The sequence below is a fragment of the Eleginops maclovinus genome, chromosome 1 (genome assembly GCF_036324505.1).
Source record: "Eleginops maclovinus isolate JMC-PN-2008 ecotype Puerto Natales chromosome 1, JC_Emac_rtc_rv5, whole genome shotgun sequence".
NCBI lineage: Eukaryota > Metazoa > Chordata > Actinopteri > Perciformes > Eleginopidae > Eleginops > Eleginops maclovinus.
Window position 1 is genome coordinate 1357762 of NC_086349.1, and position 17978 is coordinate 1375739.

General features: G+C 42.5%; 1 protein-coding gene across 1 annotated transcript; it reads right to left on the reverse strand.

Annotated features, from left to right (window-relative positions):
* Nucleotides 1-254: 254 nt before the first annotated feature.
* Nucleotides 255-11982, reverse strand: LOC134871901 (uncharacterized). The gene is made up of 5 exons (XM_063894903.1): nucleotides 11837-11982; nucleotides 5137-5405; nucleotides 3714-3816; nucleotides 859-1000; nucleotides 255-374 (listed from the first exon to the last, which is right to left on the reverse strand). The coding sequence occupies exons 1-5, from the start codon at nucleotides 11980-11982 to the stop codon at nucleotides 255-257; spliced, it is 780 nt and encodes a 259-aa protein (XP_063750973.1).
* Between the last annotated feature and the right edge of the window lie 5996 nt (nucleotides 11983-17978).

Here is a 17978-nt window from a genome sequence, read left to right on the forward strand (position 1 = left end):
TAACAAATTTAACAACAGATTTAACATCTTAATTCAAAGGAGATCATTGTGGTTTTCTGCAACATACTATCAGTAAATAAAGGCTACCATATCAATCAACAACATGTAGAAATATTGGACTTACACTAAGCAGCAGATTACATTTCTGTACACAGCTATAAAAGAATACTGATAGTGTATTCATCTATCTATAAAACATTAATACCATGGTCTCTGCATTCACCTTTTTTTAATCTTGAGTTCTTTTTACAACTTCAGCAATTTGCAGCCTTGTTCTGGACAGCTGAGTGAATCTTTCTTAGGTTCTGTCGGACTCTAACAAACTCCATCAACTGTGCTTCATCTCTTTCTTTGTCCTCTTGTTCTTTCTCCTTCTGAAAAGACAAAAGCAGAATCATTGGCACTCTGGCCCAAAAGAAAAAGCAGTCACCCAATCATCTTCTCTTCTTTCGCTCACTCTTGCTACATCTGTTTACTGTGTATAGCCTAGGAAACCGATGTGTGTGTACCAAACCCCCTGGAGCCAGTAGCAGTGTTTGATACAGAAACATCATTAACAAAGATGGTGGATAAAAATGTTAATATAGATACAGATAGACGAAGCAATACACAAGGCAAAAAGGCAGAGTATACACATCTTTTATAACTCTTCACTACAGTTTATTTAAGGAAGTGAATAGTTCTCATCAATGAAACCGGGCTTGCTTTTAAGGGAAAAGCAAGCTAGATTGGGAGGGTATGCTCAGCCATTTCAGAGTTAGACAGTTTGGGATTGCTTTTTGGATCTAATAAAGCCTTGTGGGCCTGAGAGTGTTAAGTATTTCTTTGTTGCTGGAGTCCTTATAATTAGGATGATACCTCAAGTTGTTTCTGTTGACGTCTAAGTAGCACATCTTCCAGGGGAGTCTTGCTCTGTCCATCCTCTTCTGAGTCTGTCTGCACTCTCTTCCTCCTCTCCAGCACTTGCTGAAGTTCCGACCTGCTGCTCAGCGCCAGACCCCTAAACCCATATAGGAAGAGACAGAACAAGCATTAGATAAGGTGGATAATTAAGGGACAAAGTGACAGGATCTCCTGTCCGGTAAGCATCACTTTATTGTGATTGAGAGGTTTGTGTGTACCGCTGAACCTGAGGGTTGTGTTGTCTGGTACCTTGTGTCCCTGGTAGGATCTCCCATGTCAAAATGGTCTCAGGGGAGGGGCCGGATTAATCCGACCCCTCAGCAAGGGGCTGGTGGGCAAGTTTGCCACAGAGTCTGGTTGGGAACGGCCCAAAAAAGCTATGTGGACACTAATTCCACTTCTCCGGCTCCACCACCCACGGGAAGAACCAATGGGGTCCAGAGGGTGGCAGTGAAGGTAGAGGGTCTCGAAAGACCAGACCCAAGCTGTAGAGGCTGGCCTTGGGGACGTGGAACATCACCTCTCTGGGGGGAAACGGAGCTTGTGAGGTGCATAACAGCTAGATCTGGTGGGGCTCACCTCTACGTACAGCCTCAGCTCTCGAACCTTACTCCTAGGTATAGGGGTTGGACCTTCTTACGTTTCGAGGTGGCCAAGGTTTCAGGCACAGAGTGGGTGTGGAGATACTTCCAAGTTCCCAGCTGAGTGCCGCTTTGTTAGAGTTTGCCGATAGGGTCAGCCCGCTATGCCTGCAGGGTATGGGGGCAAAAGCTCTGACTGTTGTCTGTGCACCAAACAGCAGTTTAGAGTCAGCTTTCTTGGAGTGCCTGAACAGAGTCCTGTTCTATAGGGGAGTCCTTAGTCCTGCTGTGAGTGTCCTCAGAATTCAACTCACAGTTGAGTTGAAGTCTGAGGACACTTAGAGGGGCTTGATTGGGAGGAACCACCTCCTTAATCCAAACCCCAGCTGTGGCTTAATATTGGACTACTGTGCTAGTCATGGATTGGCCGTAATAAACACAGATTTCAAAACGAAGGATATGGACATGGAACCTCAGGAGCCTAGGTAAAAGGTTGATTTTGTTATCATGTCATCGGACCTGAGGACATTGTATTGAACACTTGGGTGAATAGAAGGGCAGAGCTGTCAATTAATAACCATCTGATGGTGAGTTGGGTAAGGTGGCGGGGGATGCCTACAAACCAACCTGGTAAGCCCAAATGTGTAGTGCGGGTGAACTGGGAGGGTCTGCAGGAGGCCTCGGTCTGGGAGGCCTTTAACTCACACCTCCGGTGGAGCTTTTTCTTGCATACATGTGGAGAGGGTGTGTGCAAATTACAGAGGCATCACATCCCCAAGCCTCCCCGGTAAAGTGTACTCTAAGGTGATAGAAAGGAGGTGGCCTCCGCCAGGGCTGCCATATTCATGGTCAGGATCTCAAGGCGTAGTCGTGGGGAAGGGGGGCTGCAGTTCGGTGTGCTAAGGATTGCATTGCCGCTTTTCGCAGATGATGTGGTTTCTGATGGCATAATCTCTAAATCTAAAAAGAGACAGGGTCTTGTTTTGTCACATTTGTATTCTATTGAAGGCATGCATGAGTTTATGATATCCACTTCTGTTTGGGAGGGAAGTATTTGATTTTCCTACATTTGTTGTCCCCATTCATTATACAACCTAACCAAATATATAACAAAAAAAACGTTGAATCTTTTTTCTAAAATGGTGCTGTGGTGAAATGTACATTTCACACACATTTGGTACAAAAATAAAAATCAATGTGTGTGAGATTTGCGGAAATTTATCGCTGAACTTTGCTGAAAATGCAGGAAAAGGTGAATATTTTAATAGTTGAATGGTGACTGTAGCTGTATAAACAACCAAATGTATAGCCTTGATGTGCTGAAATAGCTGAATAATTTAAATGAATTAAATTGAATGGTTTCTGTAGCTGAAAGTAGGCTGAAGGAATTAGATATGAAAGTAGTAGTAAACTAATGTTGCGAAAACGCGCCGGCGCGTTCGTCGACCTCAGGGTTTTAATGACAAAGTCGAGTCCTTCGAGTCATCGTGAGTCTGAATGCACAAGTCCAAGTCCGAGTTCAAGGCATTAGTGCTCAAGTCCAAGTCAAGTCACGAGTCTCTAAATTTAGCTCTCAAGTCCGAGTCCCGGACTCGAGTACTACTACACTGCTTCACGCTAATGTTAAAATCTGAGGAAGGCCTCTTTATCAAGCTCCAAACTAAGTTAAATATCTCAAAAAGGGTAACAGATATCAAAAATCTGAATAGCTGAATGTATTGTGACCGTTTTAAAGTTGGAATGAAGTCTCTAGCTGAAAGTATGTGTAAGGAGTAGCATTTGGCGCACGGTGTAGGTAAAAGAAGAAGATTAAAGAAACAGAAGAACACTAGTGGAATGCTGTTGAACAGCAGTAACTCAAAGATATTGGATCTTTGTGTGTTGTTGCTTTCACTGCTACATATGTGCCTGAAGAGCTAGCGGATAGTGGAGCCAGGTCCGTCCTTCTGTATCATATCACCTTACACTGATTCGTGCTCCCAGGGCCTACAGGACAGCAGCAGCATGGAGAAAAGGTGTTTGATTGCACGTTTGCAAGAGAAACAGAGGCTCTCATGTAATGTTGATGACACTGGCCTAAAAAGACAGACTGGGGAGAGGGATTTTCATGATGGACATAAACATTCTTACATAAATCAGAGTATAGGTACTTTGCTAGTAATTGCTTATTTCCTAATACTCCTGTTTAGCAAAAGGATTTAACCATTGTGGCTCCTGTATGGTGCCTACCTCTTGTGGGCCAGTAGAAGTTCCTTGTGGAGCTCGTTGTGAGTTCTGGAAGCCTTCATGAGGTTAGACTGACCTGAAGAGGCTTCAGCTTTGACTCCATTATCTGAGAAAGAAATGGAATCAATACAGCACTGAATCCCTTAACAGATGACTCAGCTGTGCCACAGCGAAAAACAAAGAGACTTGTCAAGGTATAATAAATGTGATTCTTAATAATTAAAATTAATTTAGCAAAAGTACAAGTTTAGAATCTAAAGCATGCAATGACAACAATGATGTAAGTATAAAATAGCCCATCCCACAAAAAAGGGACTTCTACAATTGTTAAAATACTACTCTTATCTTTACGGCGTATCTTTTTCAACGGTTCTGAGGATGTTGATTAGTGAATGCCTAGAGAGTAAATTCCTACTCAGGCACTGGTGTGGATCATTTACCGGCAATGTTTCCTAATAATGGGACAGAAGTTGTCCTTCCTTCTGTTAGTTATATAAATAATATGTCTATTCAGACAGGAAAAGTTTCAGATAAGCAAAAACGAACAATTACACTTAATAAAAGCACATGCAACCCAGGCAAGCATAATATAGCAAGCCATATAAAACTACAGTATGTATTCTGTAAAGATTCAATAAAATAATATATTTTTTAGTACGACTTCATCAGGTTAAAGAGAAAACATCTACTTGCCGAGGTGCCTTTGAGCAAGTCACTGAACCCCCAACTGCTCCCTGGCATCGGCTAAGAGGAAGCCTCTCTGCTCTGCCACTTATCCTATCTGCATGTGGTTGTGTTTGTGCAGGTACCGACAACCGTGTTTAGCGGGGGCCCTCCTGCTTTAGTCGCAGCTCTCTGCTTCGCTCCACCTGGTGGGACCTGCTCTGTAAGTCTGACTGTGCCGTGCTGCGACTCCAAATGTTTCTTCAGATTTGACGTAGTGTTTTTGAAGCTAGATAGAACTTTTTCTCCGTCACAGAGAGAACAACGAACCTTAATATTATCATCTTTAGCTGACACAAACTCAAAATAGTGACTGTATTTCCAGCTAGAAAACGCGCATCTCTCTCCTCCCTCCATTGTTGGTAACGTTTGTGTCGTTGCGTGGTATTACACGTGAGTTGTCCTCCTTGTCGCATAGATGTCACTCCCTGAGACGCAAGAAGAAAGCAAACATATCTCTTTTCACTAAGGAAAATGACACAAATAGTAACGCACAGTGACTTTGTGTAATCCAATTGAAGGGCTACCCTGTCACCTGCTTTCTATATGCTGATTTAATTGTTTGCACTTGCTGTATGTTGTGGTTTTGTTTTGTCTAGTGTGTATCCCCTAAGATTTGTTAACATATGTAATGACTGTTATATTTGTTTATTAAGTCTCTAATAAACTCAAAGCTCAATGACACGGAACAAGTTGCACTGACCTCTTCTATGGCTATGGAGCATGCTGCTTCTGGAGGCCAGCTGGATCTCCGTATGTGTGTGATTACTGTTGTTAGAGAAGGAACCATTGAAGGACATAGTGGCCGGCGGCTGATGATGGAGGAAGAAGATTGGCCTGAAGGTGGACTGTAGTGGGAGACAGGAGTGAGAGGCAGCAGAGGCGACCCTCAGTGCATGAACAGGCAGGATGGAGGGCAGCACCGTAGAACCTGGGGTGGAGCTGCTGCTCCTGCTGCATGCTGGGTAGCTGCTAGGTGGAGAGGGAGAAGACAGTGATGACAACAGTCTGCATCATGAGAAGAGAGAAATGACTGTAAAGCAGACTGAGACCCAGTAGTGCTGGAACAGAGAGGTTATGTATAATGTATAACTGATGGTGTCAGTGGGCAGAGGTCTCATCACAGAGCAGGTAAACAATGAGACAGTGACAGAGAATATACTGATATCTATCTTACCGCAAAATATTACAGCGTCAGAGGAACAGCAACTACAAGATGTAGTTACTGACAAAACGCCTGTTTCGTTACAAGTATCAAACTCTGAAGAACACACACTGGTGTACACACATATTGCTGACATGAAAACATATACTGGCATATTTAGATATAATTTAATGCACAGCACATAAAACTCAAATGCTATTCTTAAATGATCAAATAAAAAAATGCCAACATTACTTTATGATCATTCTGTGATCATGTGTCTAAAGAGCTTAATGAAAGTCATGCAGGCGACAGGTAGAAACAGCAGCTCGTATAGCTCTATATTCTTCAGATGATGCAGAATCTAATGAAAATAAAAACACTGAAGCCGTACCTGTGCTGTTCTGGTCCTTCATGAGAGGCTGCTGTCTGAGAACATTATCCATGTGTAGAGCTGACAGACAGTGATACTATTGAGAGCAGTGTTACCTGAGAGCCCTGAATGCAGCACTCTGTTAGTGTTCACAGTCAACAGGGAGACTCTATTAGGACTGAGAGCTGCAACACTGGGGAAAGGTCTGTTTCTATTGCATATACAGCATTTATGCCATTGTTAGTCAAATCTGCAATACACTGCATGCTTGATTTCTCAGTTTTGTTATTTAACTATAACATAATATTAACAGTAGGGTCTTCTCCAGTTCGCAAAAATTAAATGTACTGTACATGGACAACTTGTTCAATGAATGTCATCAATTTAAAAAAATGCAAACTTTTATGAACATGTTACCCCTTTTATCATCAGCCACCAATAACTTCCTTATTTAATGTTTGTAGCTCATTTGAGTATTAAAGGGAAACTTTACACATCCACTTTACTGATGAGTTGTCTCTTGAGGAGCACTGTGAATTCTGTGAATACAGCTGTATAATGTCTGCTGTGTCTCTAGAGTTTGAGTATATCTTGTTGTTCCACATTTGACCCAGGTTAACCCCTTTGTCAGTTGTGTGTTGTGCTGGATGGCAGGTCAGCGGACACAAGGCTGGCCAAACACAGCACAGGAAGCAGCAACCAGAAGTAAACAATGGCGTAGCACCAGTAGCTGGCCGTGCATTTCTCACCTAGGCCTTCAATAGTGTCCTACCTGAATAAATCCACCTCTTAATACCATTATTATGACACAGCTATAGAAACCATTAATAGTATACAGAAACGCAGTATAACAGGGCGCTGCATCACAGACAGTTATCTCATGTAGTGAGAATGAATGACATCACTAAAGCAAGAAACCCAAATAACACAATTCGACAAGTCTCTTCACTGCAGCCACAGCTGCACCATACATCATCTCTAGCAGAAGCATCAATATTTAGTTAATAACATGACAAGACAATATAAAAACATTTAAATAAAAGTCATTATAGCCTATACTTACCAATACGTTTGATTATTTGTACACAAAATCCATCCTTCTTTCCTTCCTCAAGAAGAGTTCCATTATTCTGTAATCTCTAATAAATCCTTCTTTATTGCCATGGAGACTCATGCTACAAGTCTAGTCTGTCCAGTCGTATTTCAGGTAAAAACCATTGTTGAGCTCCGTTTCCCTGCAAACTTGTTTGTTAAAGTGTAGATCCACTAGGGCTTTCCCCAAAACAATTCAAAAACACTGTTACTTGTAAGTGTCCAGCATTGCTTTGGTGACTCCCCGCTACCTTGGTTAGACAACTCAAGTCTACAAACCCTCTATGGCTCCAAACACCAAGTGGATCAGTTGCAAATATCAGGCATTCCCAGCAACACAGTTAGCAGTGCTCCTTGGAGGCTGCTCCAGGGTACTGCTGTAGTTAATTAATTGAAAGTGGTGGACAAACCCTTTCCACGGCTGAGACAGGCTTGCTAGCTTCACAAAATAAAGTTCTCCTCTGCTGTCAGCCATTGTGGGTTGAAAAAACAGCTTTAAAACCTACAGGAAAATAGTTTACCTTGTGCAGGTAGCTAAGAACGCTACAGATACGATCTCCCAGCGGGTCACTACCGGTAGCTACCACTACACACAATCTGACAATCCAATCAAAGGACATGAAAATGCTGACGTCATCGTAGGCCTGCTAGATGGCCCCGGTGTCGCCAACTCGAAATCTGTTTAGTCAATGCAACAGTTTCATTGCCACTTGTTTTAAACTACAACACAGAGAAATGCTCTGAAACAAAGAGAATAGACTATTAGAAATAATGTAATACATGTTAGTAAACCTATATTAAAACCAACCAACCAGCCGACCACAACACTTTTCCCAATAGAGCAAAACAGCACTGGTTCCCGGAAGCGTTAGCTTTGCCCTAGGTTTTAAAATACAAAAAACATAAAAATGAATATAAAACAATGATGACTGAATAGCTTGCCTTACGCCGCACATACCAATCAGGCTGCTTTATGGATGACGCCAAGAGGAGAGTTTCACGCTCTTAACAGCCGCAATGACGGACGGCCCCAGGAAGACCCTGCACTAGAAGATACAAACCATGCCATGACTATATCAATATGACGGCACATTTTCATGATGCAAGCAACACTACTGCAACATACCTGCATACTATGCAGTAGTGTTTGGCGTTACGTGTAATATTTATTTGTAATTTATGTTATTATAATCGCACAACTTCTGTGTTCTGTATCTACCAAAAGTTAATACCTGACTTGTAAGGCCTCAAATCAGTGGGCGGAACAACTGAAATTCAGTCTCTGTACCCATACGATTATTTTTATGGGGACTTCCCCCCTTTATATTGTGTCCCTCATGTTTTCCTCTTTCCTTTTTGTTAATGTGTTTCACTGGAAAGGAGCCGAAGTGTGAGGGCATACAATATAGTAACGACTGGTTTGTTGTTCATCTGTTGTCAGAATAAACAGAGATCGACTCCAGCGATATGCTGACTCGGGGTTAGTCGACACCGGTTACACGTGCACCAACCAGCACGACACAGACACCACTGCCCTTTTTATAGGTGCCCCATAGAGGTGATAGGCTCATAAGAGCCAAAAGAAGAGAATATGCTCTACCACAGGGATAAGGACTCTACTCCCTGCTCACACACGACTGCGTGGCCACACACAGCTCCAACACCATCATCAAGTTTGCTGACGACACGACCGTCAGCGGCCTGATTACAGACGGCGAAGAGACGGCGTACAGAGAGGAGGTCAGAGCCCTGACATCTTGGTGCCAGGACAACAACCTCCATCTCAACATCAGCAAAACAAAGGAGCTGATTGTGGACTGCAGGAAGAGGCAGAGAGAGGCACACACACCCATCACCATCGACGGGACTCCTGTGGAGAGAGTCAGCAGCTTCAGGTTGCTGTTCAGCACATCACCAGGACGGAGCTGCCATCCATGGAGGACCTCTACACCCAGCGGTGGAGGAAGAAGGCCGGTAGGATTTTAAAGGACCCCCATCACCCCAGCAACAATCTGTTTTGTCTGCTGCCGTCTGGCAGACGGTACCGCAGCATCCGGACCAAGACCACCAGACTCAGGGACAGTTTTATACCACAGGCTATAAGACTGCTGAACTCCTGAGCTCTGTGAATGTCTACTCACATATGTTTATAGTACACACACATATATATATACATACATATATATATAGAGCATGGGATATAAGATTTTCATTGCCAACATATACTGTACGTTGTATATGCTGTGCATATGACAAATAAAACCTTGAAACATTGAAACCTTGAAACCTTGAAAGTTGGAAACAGTACCGAAGGAGTGGCAGACCGGGGTGGTGGTTCCCCTTACTCAGCCTCCCCGGGAAAGCTTACTCTAAGGTGCTGGAAAGGAGGGTCCGACCGATTGTCGAACCTCAGATTGAAGAGGAACAATGCGGATTTCATCCTGGTTGTGTAACGACGGACCAGCTTTTTACTCTCGCAAGGATCCTGGAGGGGGCCTGGGAGTATGCAAGTGTGAAGCGGCTGGGATGAGGATCAGCACCTCCAAATCTGAGGCCATGGTTCTCAGCAGGAAACCGGTGGACTGTCCACTCCAGGTAGGGAATGAGGCCTTACCCCAAGTGAAGGAGTTCAAGTATCTCGGGGTCTTGTTCTCGAGTGAGGGAACAATGCAGCGTGAGATGGGCCGGAGAATTGGAGCAGCGGGAGCGGTACTGCAGTCGTTGAAAGGAGCCAGTTGAGGTGGTTTGGGCACCTAGTGAGGATGCCACCTGAGCGCCTCCCTAGGGAGGTGTTCCAGGCACGTCCAGCTGGGAAGAGAACGAGGGGTAGACCTAGGACCAGGTGGAGGGATTATATCTCTTCGCTGGCCTGGGAGCGTCTTGGAATCCCCCAGTCAGAGCTGGTTGATGTGGCCAGGAAAAGGAAAGTTTGGGGCTCTCTGCTGGAGCTGTTACCTCCGCGACCCTGACGGATAAGCGGGAGTCGGATGGATGGATGGATGGATGGATGGATGGATGGATGGATGGATGGATGTGGATGGATGGATGGATGGATGGATGGATGGATGGATGGATGGATGGATGGATGTGGATGGATGGATGGATGGATGGAATGAAAAGTATTTATGTGAGTAAAATAATCCTCACTATTATTGTAATTTTTTGTGATTTCCAACTATTGTTTTTGCTGTACTTTATACAACTGTTCCTGCATTGGACCAATGGAGAGCAGTGAGTTGGTGATAGGCTGGCGGGGACACAGAAACAGACATCTCCTTATGACATTCAAGGTGTCCAATACCCGGTTCGCTTTATCCATCATATCAACAAACATACAAATAATAATAATAATAATAATAATAAACTTTATTTATATAGCACCTGTCATGCTTGACGCAGCCCAAAGTGCTAGATAATTAAAAACAAGGTATAAACAAACAGAAAGAGTTATATAACAGAGCAATCAAACATGAACAGTGATACTAGTAAAATTACAATTACTCTAGGTACTTCTAGAAGTAAAACATTGGAGGATCTGTGTGTCCTTGCAAGTTGATAAAATGAGAGACAGTTAGGGCAAGGTTATGTAAAGCCTTGTAAAGCCATTAAAAGCACTTTAAAATCAATTCTTAAAGACACCAGTCACCAAGCCAAATATGGTCTCTTTTTTGTGTTTGTTAAAGTCCTGGCTGCAAGCATTCTGAACTAATTGCAAATCCTTTAAGGATTTTTTAGGGAGACCAGTGAATAGAGAGTTGAAATAGTCCAAGGGACTAGTAATAAAAGCATGTACAACCATTTCAATAGCATTTTGAGTTAAAGATGGTCTGATCCTTTTAAAATGGCTTAAAAGATTAAGATCACAGTTTAAAATTACCCCAGATTTGTAACTTGAGTTTTTATATATTTGGACATGCACAGACTCAACTCTCTGCTGTTTTGCTTTTGGGCCTACCCGTAAAATGTATTTTTAAAAGGTTATCATTCATCTAATTACTTACAACATTACGACAGATAAAAAGGTTATTTACAGTAGGCCTACCGGAGTTTTGGGGTGAAATGGACACATACAATTGTATGTCTTCAACAGTGGTATTTCACATTGTAATAGTTTATGATATTGCCAAGAGGGAGCATGTATACTGAAAATAGAATAGGGCCCAGAATGCTTCCTTGAGGAACTCCATATTCAATGTCAGAGATTTCTCACACAAAGTCTCCCAAACTTACAAAGAATTACCTTTCAGACAGATATGACCGAAACCATCCAAGAACTGTCCCTGAGAGACACACCCATTTCTCAAGACGGTTCATTAAAATACTGTGATCAATTGTGTCAAATGCTGCACTCCAATCTAAAAAGAAGAAGAACAAGATGGCGACACGCAGCCGAGCAGGTGCTGCTGCCGCACACTCGAACAATTTGGCCAATTACGCACAATTCTTGTCATCGCAAAAACCCGGCTCACGCCGCCTGATACTACCAAGGCAAAGAGCTCAGATCACTCAAAGCCTGTTTGTAGTAAGTTTTGTCTTTGGACTACTCTTACTCTCTGTGCGTTGTTGTTATACAAATTCAACTGAGCATGGAGAGCCTCAGCACGGCATCAGACCAAACATATCGAGCCAACATATTATCTACGAAGTTCTGCTAAACAATGGCCAAGCTACCCTGCCAAAACATACAGATACCAGAGGGAAAGAAAAATCAAGACAGCCCCACCGGGAGATTTTTTTTCTGGTAACAATCCTCCTCTTAGCTGGAGACATCCAGCCTAACCCTGGGCCGCATACCTCCGGTGCTGCTGATGCGTGCCTCTCCATGGATGCGCATGGTTGTCGTTTGGCACCGGCCCTGGAATGCCGCCCGGACAACAACGGAGGTCGGGGTCTGAGCGTGGAAGGAGGCCGAGGATCGGGTGGGTGTTCATGGATGGCATCGATGGACGTCACGCATCGGTCCTCCCTGAATACGCTAAATCCATGTGTAGCCTCCGGTGCGGATACAGCCTTACACGGAGCAGCAGGCTACGGACACTCCGGGACTTTGACGCACGCCAGCGGTGAGTTCCCAACACTCATGCCACCTTTTCTTGGGAGCTCTGAACCGGTAATGCGGCCTGCTAAACAGACACTGCACAAACTAAAACTCATTGGTCTCAATCCAGCTATCAAGAAAATACCGCAAGTTTAATTTGTTCCAAACTCTCAACCATGCAAAAAACCTGTGGGACCCACTTTCTAAACCAAGGGGATTACTAGGCGACACATAAACATCCGCAGCATTATCTCAAAGAGCGATCAAATGGGACATCTGCTGAATAACTCCCACCTGGATTTTCTCAGTGTCTCAGAAACATGGTTAAATAAATCATCATCAGAAGCAGCTGTCAATGTCCCTGGATATAATGTTTTCAGAAAGGACGGAGTCAAAGGGTGAGGGGGAGGGGTGTTAATCTATGTGAAAGAGACAATCAAATGTAATCTGATCAACTGGTCACCTGCATTAGAGATGGAATGCATTGGACTGAAAGCTTGAAATGTCTGAAATGTCATTTATCTTAATTTGCCTGTATCGTCCCCCTTCATCAAGCAGTGCTTTTAATGATCAACTACATAAAATGTTGAAACAATGTGAAGACAGAGAAGAACTCATTTTAATGGGTGATTTTAATATAAACTGGGAAAAAAACTCAGACCGGAAAAAACTTAAAGACATAACAGTTGGTTCTTGGACCCACCCGCATCACTCTCTCCACTCAAACACAAATTGACTTAATGTTCACAAACAGACCCGAAAGGATAACAAAATCATATAATCTATTAATAGGTTTACCCGACCATAATATTACACTACTGGGAAGGAAACTCACCAAAAAACGTTTTGAAAATACAATCACTGTGAAGCAGGATCACCTGAGAATTCCAAAACAGGATATGGACATGTTTAAATCTGCTCTAAAAGATATCAACTGGACTGATCTTTTGTCCATTGAGGACATAGAAAATAGCTCCCACCTTTTCTTAATAATATAATATCCTCCTATAGTAGAAGAATGACACACAGACCAAGACAAAAAAATACTCTACCTTGGCTAAATGAGGTTCTCTGGAAACAAATGAAAGACCGAGATTCCTCACTAAAGACTGCTCGTAAGTCGGGTCTTAGAAGTGACTGGTATAGCTATACATCTTTCCAAAATAGAGTAGTAAGAATCATAAGGAAAGGCAAAGCTGATTTCTATATAAAAGTAATTGATGATGCAAAGGGAAATGGGAAATTAATCTGGAAGAATCTCAATAAATTAATTGGAAAAGACACTCAACATTGCGTAAAGGTACTTGCACTCAAATTGAATGGAATCATAACCAGAGAAGATGACAGTATAGCTAGCACTTTTAATTTTTTTTTTATCCAATCAGTTGAGGAATTGGCACATAATTTTACCATTAGTAATATAGTGAGCAATCCTATTGATAATGATAAACCAATTTTCAGAATTGCGGAAATCAGTGCACTAGAGGTGGAGAACACCATAAACTCCTTAAGAAATTCAAAAGCTAAAGATGCCTGTGGCCTTGATTCAACATTTTTTAAAACTCATACAGCCGTTAATTCAGCCTATCACCTACTTAATTAACTTATCAATAAAACAAGGCATTTTCCCAGTTCCTGGAAGACAGCTGTGGTAACCCCCATCTTCAAGGCTGGAGATCAAACACTGGTGGAGAACTACAGACCCATTAGTATCCTACCTGTGATCTCCAAGGTAGCCGAGAAATGGGTGGCGAAGCAGCTGACCACTCATCTTAACAAAGGCCAAAGATCACTGCACCCAATGCAGTTTGGCTTTCGAAGTAACCACTCCACAGAAACAGCCAACTGCTTTCTCATTGAGAATATAAAAATGAAACTAGATAAAGGCGGCATTGTGGGTGCATTATTTTTAGACTTAAAGAAGGCCTTTGACACTGTCAATCATGAAGTTCTTTTGTCAAAACTTTCTTACTTTAATTTCTCTGGGGATGCCATCAAATGGATGAAATCATATTTAACTGACAGAAAGCAAAGTGCATGCATAAATAACACTCGGTCTACATACCTATGCTGTAAAATAGGTGTCCCTCCAGGATCTATACTGGGCCCTCTTTTGCTCAGTCTATACATCAATTACCTGCCCACAGTCTGTCCATCAGTGCACATACAAATGTATGCAGATGACACTGTCCTCTATGTGCATGCTAAAAATAAACAACAAGCCGCACACCAACTGACTGAAGCCATGGGCCATGTATCCAACTGGCTAACCAATTCATGCTTACACCTGAACATAAGCAAAACTGTTTGTATGTCTTTTTCAAAACAATCTACTGTGTCTCATAACCGTGCTGTCCTAGTTAAACAAGAGAAGATCAGAGTGGTGCCTGACTTTAAATATGTAGGAATCATCCTAGACTCACAACTCTCATTTCAAAAGCATGCAAAAAAGGTGGCCAATACTGGCAAATTTAACCTGGCAAATTTTAGGCACATAAGACAATACCTGCCAATGAAGACTGCAAAGCTCTTCTTGCATGCAATGCTCTTCTCTCATTTTTCTCACTGCTTAACTAGCTGGTCGCAAGCCAATAAAACAACTTCGCAACCAATTGAATCTCTCTATAAGCAAGCACTAAAAACACTGGTCCGTAAGGAAAACAGTTATCACCATTGTCTTATAGTGAAAAAGCATAACTTGTTTAACTTTTAAAACTTTATACATTTCTCTGATGCCTGTCTCATCTTTAAGGTACTTCATGGGCTTGCTCCACCCCCACTGCACCAATTCATAAAACAGAACGATAATGTCAATAGAGTAACCAGATCAACCGCCAGAGGGGACTGCGTAGTGCAGTACAGACAAAGCAAGTTTGGACACACAGCCTTCTCAATTAGAGCCACCAATTATTGGAATGGTCTGCCCAATGAATTAAGGGAGTGTAACAGCCTTACAACTTTCAAAAGCAAACTCAAATTTTGGATTAAGGAACATCATATCTGTAACCACATACCAAATGCTTAAAGCCGTGTAATATTATTCTTCTCTTTCCCTCCTTTCTTTATTCATACTGTAACCTACTGTGTGCTGTCATTTTTATGTGGAGGGTGTAGTGAGAGGCGTGCATTGTCTGTGTCTGTTTGAGGGTGTGTTTATGTCTTTTTAATTATGGTTTTATTTGTTATCAGTTTATGTCTTTTTATATCTTATGGTGCCTTTTAAGATCTGGCTAGGGACAACAGATGGAAATTAGCATAGCAGCTAACTCTGGCTTATTTACAGCAATTTGTCTGTTAATCAATGAGCACTGTCCCTACCAACTAAATAAATGAATAAAAGAAAAGAAAGGGGACAGCTACATTGTTTGAATCGGTTATCATTCTTAGGTCATTCACTACCTTTAATAAAGTTGTTTCAGTGTTGGGGTTTGTTCGATAGCCAGACTGGAATTAATCAAAAACGTAATTGTTGTTAAGATGATGGAATATTGGTTGTAAACAATCTGTTTGTTTGCTTAAAAAAGGAAGATTAGAAATAGGCCTGTAATTAGTAAAATCACCAATGTCCAAATCTGGCTTTTTGACATAGCAGAAGGGAAATGTTGACTATTCTTGATGTTTTTTGAGAAATACACTGAAATCTGGGTTTGAAATAATTTAGTAGGAACAGAGTTTAGGGAGCATGTTAATGAATTCATTTTTTGATAATAGCAATTTCATCATGAGTCGTCGGGTTAGAACCTGCCATGGTAGGTGGAGGCTTACTGCCTGGAAGATCCCAAAGAGGTGTAGGATCTATGTTTTTAATACTGGAACTAATGGTTTCTATCTTTCTTTTTAAAAATGTTTGCAAATTCCTCACCTAAAAAAACACATAAAGGCCTGATCATTTAAATGAAGTCCTGGAGATGTCGATTGTGGAGAAGAGGACTCTTGGGTTGTGTTTGTTTTCAGAGATGATCCTTGAGAAATGGGCTCTCACATTTTCTTTTGAGACTTCAAAATATCAAAATTAATATGTAATTTATTTCTTCTCCACTGTCTCTCTGCTAATTTTGACTGAGAAACAGCAGCAGTTTTCCATGGTAATTTGTGTTCTACAAGCCTCTTTTGTATTGTTAGATGAGCAACATCGGCGTGGGATGGTGGATAAGTGTTCATTTAATCTGAAAATCTAGCCATAGCATTTTCGTTAAGGATTTACACAAAAATGTTCACAGACAGAAACATTAGTGATATACATTTCTATACCCCCCAAACAGCAAGACTGTACTAAACTCTTAAAGAGAGGGAAGGAGAGAGAGATGTTTTATTTGCCACTGAAGTATATCTTGTAGCTATGTTTGTGAAGATGATGAAGAAGTCTCCGGAGACACTAGCTTGTATATAATAAGGTTTATTACAACAGCATAGTATCATACACCAACACGGGCAATACGAGGTTCCCAGAGCCAATTGTGAAAGTCCACCCGAACTGTCTTTGTGCATACAATTTATAGAAGAAAATGTTTGTGCGTGTCCAAAGTGTGTGTGCTCACAGGAGGTAATCAGTAACACTGTATGCCTCACTAAGTGACATGTGTCCGACTGTCCATTCATCTTGGCCCCCTAACGTATTTCAGAGGTTATTATACAACATCCGACGGCCCACCATATGGCCCCTGAACGACGTCTTCGCTGCACTCTCCATGACCTCAGAGAGTAACTAGCTGTATTATGAACCGATTTAATACACCACACCACTCTATCTTTGCACAGTGTTCAAAAGAAACACTATGTTACATCAAAAACACATTAAATCAATATATAAATAAAATTCATTATTCATTACATGAGAACATCTCCAGCTCATAATCTTTCCTCTGATGCAGAGCAGAGCACTTTCTCAACTTCCCAAACCTGCTTGGGGAGGGGGGACAGCTAGGTTGTTAGATACAGTATGCATTTATTAAAAAATCATCAACAAACAGCAACAGGATATTACGAGTGGCTTTATCAGTGGCGAGAGTCAGATATGTGTGAGTGCAGCAGGCAAGCGACAAACCTGACCAGAGCCTGGATGGATCCTGGAACCAAGAGAGACAAACCTTGAGTCTGGCCTGTATCTGTAGCCTCCCACAGGTGTGTCCACATTTGGCTTACGAGCCTCCCTGACTGCTGCCAGCTGATGTCAGCAGACACACAGGGCAAAAAGGAGGGGTCGTAACCAAAACTAAAATCAATCATCAGTCCGCCATCTCGGCCTGCCCTAAAATAAAGTTGAAAAGCTGGCTCTTGTGTTTTTGGTGACTCTCATAAAAACTGTGGAACGCGGTCTCTCTGTGGTAAAGAGAGAGGTAGACAGCATTTTATGAGGAGCGTTTCCCTCCTCCTCCAGGATCGCAGGGGGGATGGAGTGGGCCCAGACCGCCGACAGGACACTGGGGGCTGGAGTTGAAAGCATGGATGCTGGGACCGGGGCCGGAAGCCTAGAGAATCATAGAGGCCGGGGCCTGGAGCATGGAATCCGAGGCTGGGCCTGGAAGTTTGGCTGCGGGTGCTCAAGGTTTAAAGCAGGCGTGCAGTCTATCGGGGGAAGTAACAAAGTCCCTTAAAAATTATTCTGGTCCTGGGCCGTCGTTTAGCTCAGTTGGTAGAGCTGATGGACCATGTACTGGGGTTTGGTCTCCAAGCAGAGGACCGGGGTTCGAATCCGGCTTGGGACCATGCGCTGCGTGTCATCCCCTCTGTCTCCCCCTTTCATATCTATCTCTCTATTAAAGGCACTGTTTGCCCAGAAAAAAAAATTCATCTGAACCATGAAGTTTTCAGTGTAAAATGTGTTGGAGCTCCCTGGATCAAAATTGGTGTAGGTACCTGTATGTTGAATGGACTTGCTTCCGGTTGAGGAACTGAACG

What these genes read in the sequence shown, in the direction of transcription:
- LOC134871901 (XM_063894903.1), bottom strand. Translation starts at nt 11,982, where the DNA reads ATGCCATCCATGAACACCCACCCGATCCTCGGCCTCCTTCCACGCTCA. An exon ending in ACGCATCAGCAGCACCGGAG is followed by an intron (nt 5,406 to 11,836) that starts GTATGCGGCCCA and finishes CTCTCCACCTAG; the next exon opens with CAGCTACCCAGCATGCAGCA. An exon ending in CTTCTACTGGCCCACAAGAG is followed by an intron (nt 1,001 to 3,713) that starts GTAGGCACCATA and finishes ATATGGGTTTAG; the next exon opens with GGGTCTGGCGCTGAGCAGCA.